The 2,445-nt window shown below is 40.0% G+C and overlaps 1 protein-coding gene across 1 annotated transcript in view; it reads right to left on the bottom strand.

Annotated features, from left to right (window-relative positions):
• The window catches only part of TMCO5A (transmembrane and coiled-coil domains 5A), a 15,975-nt gene that overhangs the window by 7,147 nt on the left and 6,383 nt on the right, over positions 1–2,445 (bottom strand). The window contains exons 6-9 of the mRNA XM_008581152.1: positions 2,141–2,197; positions 1,620–1,679; positions 1,108–1,172; positions 178–235 (exon numbers count right to left, since the gene is read on the bottom strand). Of these exons, the coding sequence (XP_008579374.1) occupies positions 178–235; positions 1,108–1,172; positions 1,620–1,679; positions 2,141–2,197 (240 nt within the window). The remainder of the gene's footprint in view (positions 1–177; positions 236–1,107; positions 1,173–1,619; positions 1,680–2,140; positions 2,198–2,445) is intronic.

Consider the following 2,445-nt stretch of genomic DNA (forward strand, 5'->3'; position numbering starts at 1 on the left):
TTTTTGCTTAGCATCTTGTTTATTTAGTTTTGGAATGTTTTTGAATTATAGCTGGTACTATATTTGGAAAATACACATGGGAAGATTGGGTATGTGTTTGGTGGCTTATAGTTTTTTGGAAACTGCTTTGAAAGGCAATGACACTAAGAAAAGCTGAAGAGGGATTAAAGTGCCTACCTCACTGTTTTGGCTGTTATGCTCTTCTCCTGCAGACTTCATGCTCAAGACTTTTGACCTGAGGGTAAAGAATCAAGACACGGATTGGATAAAGTATACTTAAATATTCATACTACAGGATGGTTATTTAACCTTCATACCAGCAAGGATCTTGGGAGACTTGAAGGTGTCCTTTAGGAGCGAGAACCTCCAAGTCCTGGAACACTGGATTCTAGGCTACAGTGTGTACTTGGCCTATTTAGGGGAAGTATGTAGTTGTGGTCTCTTGTTCTTGAACCCAAGATTCCAGAATATTTAATAAATAGATATATTTCTTGATTGAGTTAAAATTTAACTTACAAAGAGTGTCAAGAAATGGGGGTGAGGTTGTTGGCATTTAGACTCTTAAACTCAGGTAGTATTTTCTTGGAGGGGACTTTTCCTTGATCATTTCTAATTCTTATTTTTTATAATTCAATACAGTGTACAGTTCTGAGTTTCATACTAAGGTAGCTGTAATATGTGTCTAGATATTAGTTTTATGCCTTTCCCATATGGTTGGATTTCTGTTTTTGGCAGAAGAGAAGGTGATATTAGTTTTAAGGACTTTTCTGTGAAATATAAAGAATATGCTACTTATTAGGGTGCCTGACCACTAACCCTTTTTAAAGCATACGTTTCTGCGCTTAATAGATACCCAAATGATTGGCAATGTGATAAAATTATGGAGGGAGATGTGTTTCTGCAGTCTTCTAAAAAGGACGAAGACTGAAAATTTAAAGTTGGTGTCGTCTGGCAGGAGTCAAGCAGATCACTAACAGAGGGGAAGGAAATGTGGTGTTGGGGCTCACTCAGTTCTGGATAGGAGCTGGTATGAGAAATGTTCACTCTGACTTGGGCTGCGAAGGAGTTACCACCAAAACCAGGGTGTTCCTGTTTGCCAGTGCTTACACTTCTCTCTCGAGGAACCGAGTCTCTAGTTCTTCTTCCACCTTCCTCAGAGTTTCCTGGTACTTCTTAAAAGAGAAATAAAGGAAGCCACCATGACTGTTTAGAAGTTTTATGATTTTTTCAGCATAACAAGCTCTTGTCGTTACACTGTAGCATGGACGCCTGGTATCCCCACTCCTGCTTTCTCTCCTTTCATAGACCCTGTCCCACCACTGCCCCTGACCTCTCATCACGCCTCACCAGCAGGTAGCTTTCTGGGAATAACTGGGATTATAAAAAGCAGAAGTGCTCATTTTTAATTTAGAGCACAGAGATTGGGAGACCAGGGAAATAATTACTGGGGAGTCAAAGGACAATAGAGTGATATTGGTCTTGGGTTGCTGATGTCCTTAGTCTCTTGATAGGGCCACCTTGAAGTGAAATGATTCTAGACAGTATTCTCTGAAAAGTCCAGTTCTATTCCATTCTGTACTTAACAAAGCCTTTGCTACCCCTATACTGAGAAGCTGTACCTTTATGCAGAGGGCTTGATCCTCACAGAGCTGGCTCACAAATGCACAGTCCTTCATTATCTGGGAAACCAAAATTCGGTCTTAAATTTCTCTCAATAAATGGCCATAAGAACAAGAAAATACTTGTTTCTTTCTGTGTCCCAGATCCTAAATGTTGTGTCCTAATTGTTCTAAATATTGTTTTTCATGTACATATAAGCTCATTTCCTTTTTNTTTTTGAGGATAAACAAACCATATTTTGCAGTCCATCTGGGAATTATTTGGGGGGCAGTTGAGAGAGGAATAGATACTAATATGTGAAGGATACAGACTATAGAATGTATCCTGTAAAAAATGTTAAAAAGGTAACCTAGGGGATTGTATTCATCTTCCTTTTCTTTATCCCTTCCCCAGCCTCATGGTGGTCCTGGCTCTGGATCCTCATCATAATTCAATCATTTGAGGAATGTATTAGATTGTCTGACTGAGGTTCAAGTTTCCCTTTCTTGGGGAGAAGTAACATTGAAGTCCCTGTCATTACCTTGACCAGCTCCTTCTCTTGGTCTGCACAGGCAGCTTCCAGCTGTTGTAACTTAACCTATGGAAAGGAAAGGAGACCAGCAACGCAGCAAGGTGAAAACTGTGCGGGGATGGATACTGTCTTGAAACTTATCTCATAGGCTGTTGAAGAGCATCAGGACCATGATTTCAGATGTCTTTTTTCAGCTCTTTGTAGCTGCTTGGTAAACCTGCTCTTCTATTCTCTTGAACTCTTAGCATTCACGTGGTGCTGTCTTCACCTCTAAACATCAAGTCTTAGCTTCCTTCTCCTGCTTAACTATTTCT

This window comes from Galeopterus variegatus, unplaced genomic scaffold (assembly GCF_000696425.1).
Source record: "Galeopterus variegatus unplaced genomic scaffold, G_variegatus-3.0.2 Scaffold90, whole genome shotgun sequence".
Classification (NCBI taxonomy): domain Eukaryota; kingdom Metazoa; phylum Chordata; class Mammalia; order Dermoptera; family Cynocephalidae; genus Galeopterus; species Galeopterus variegatus.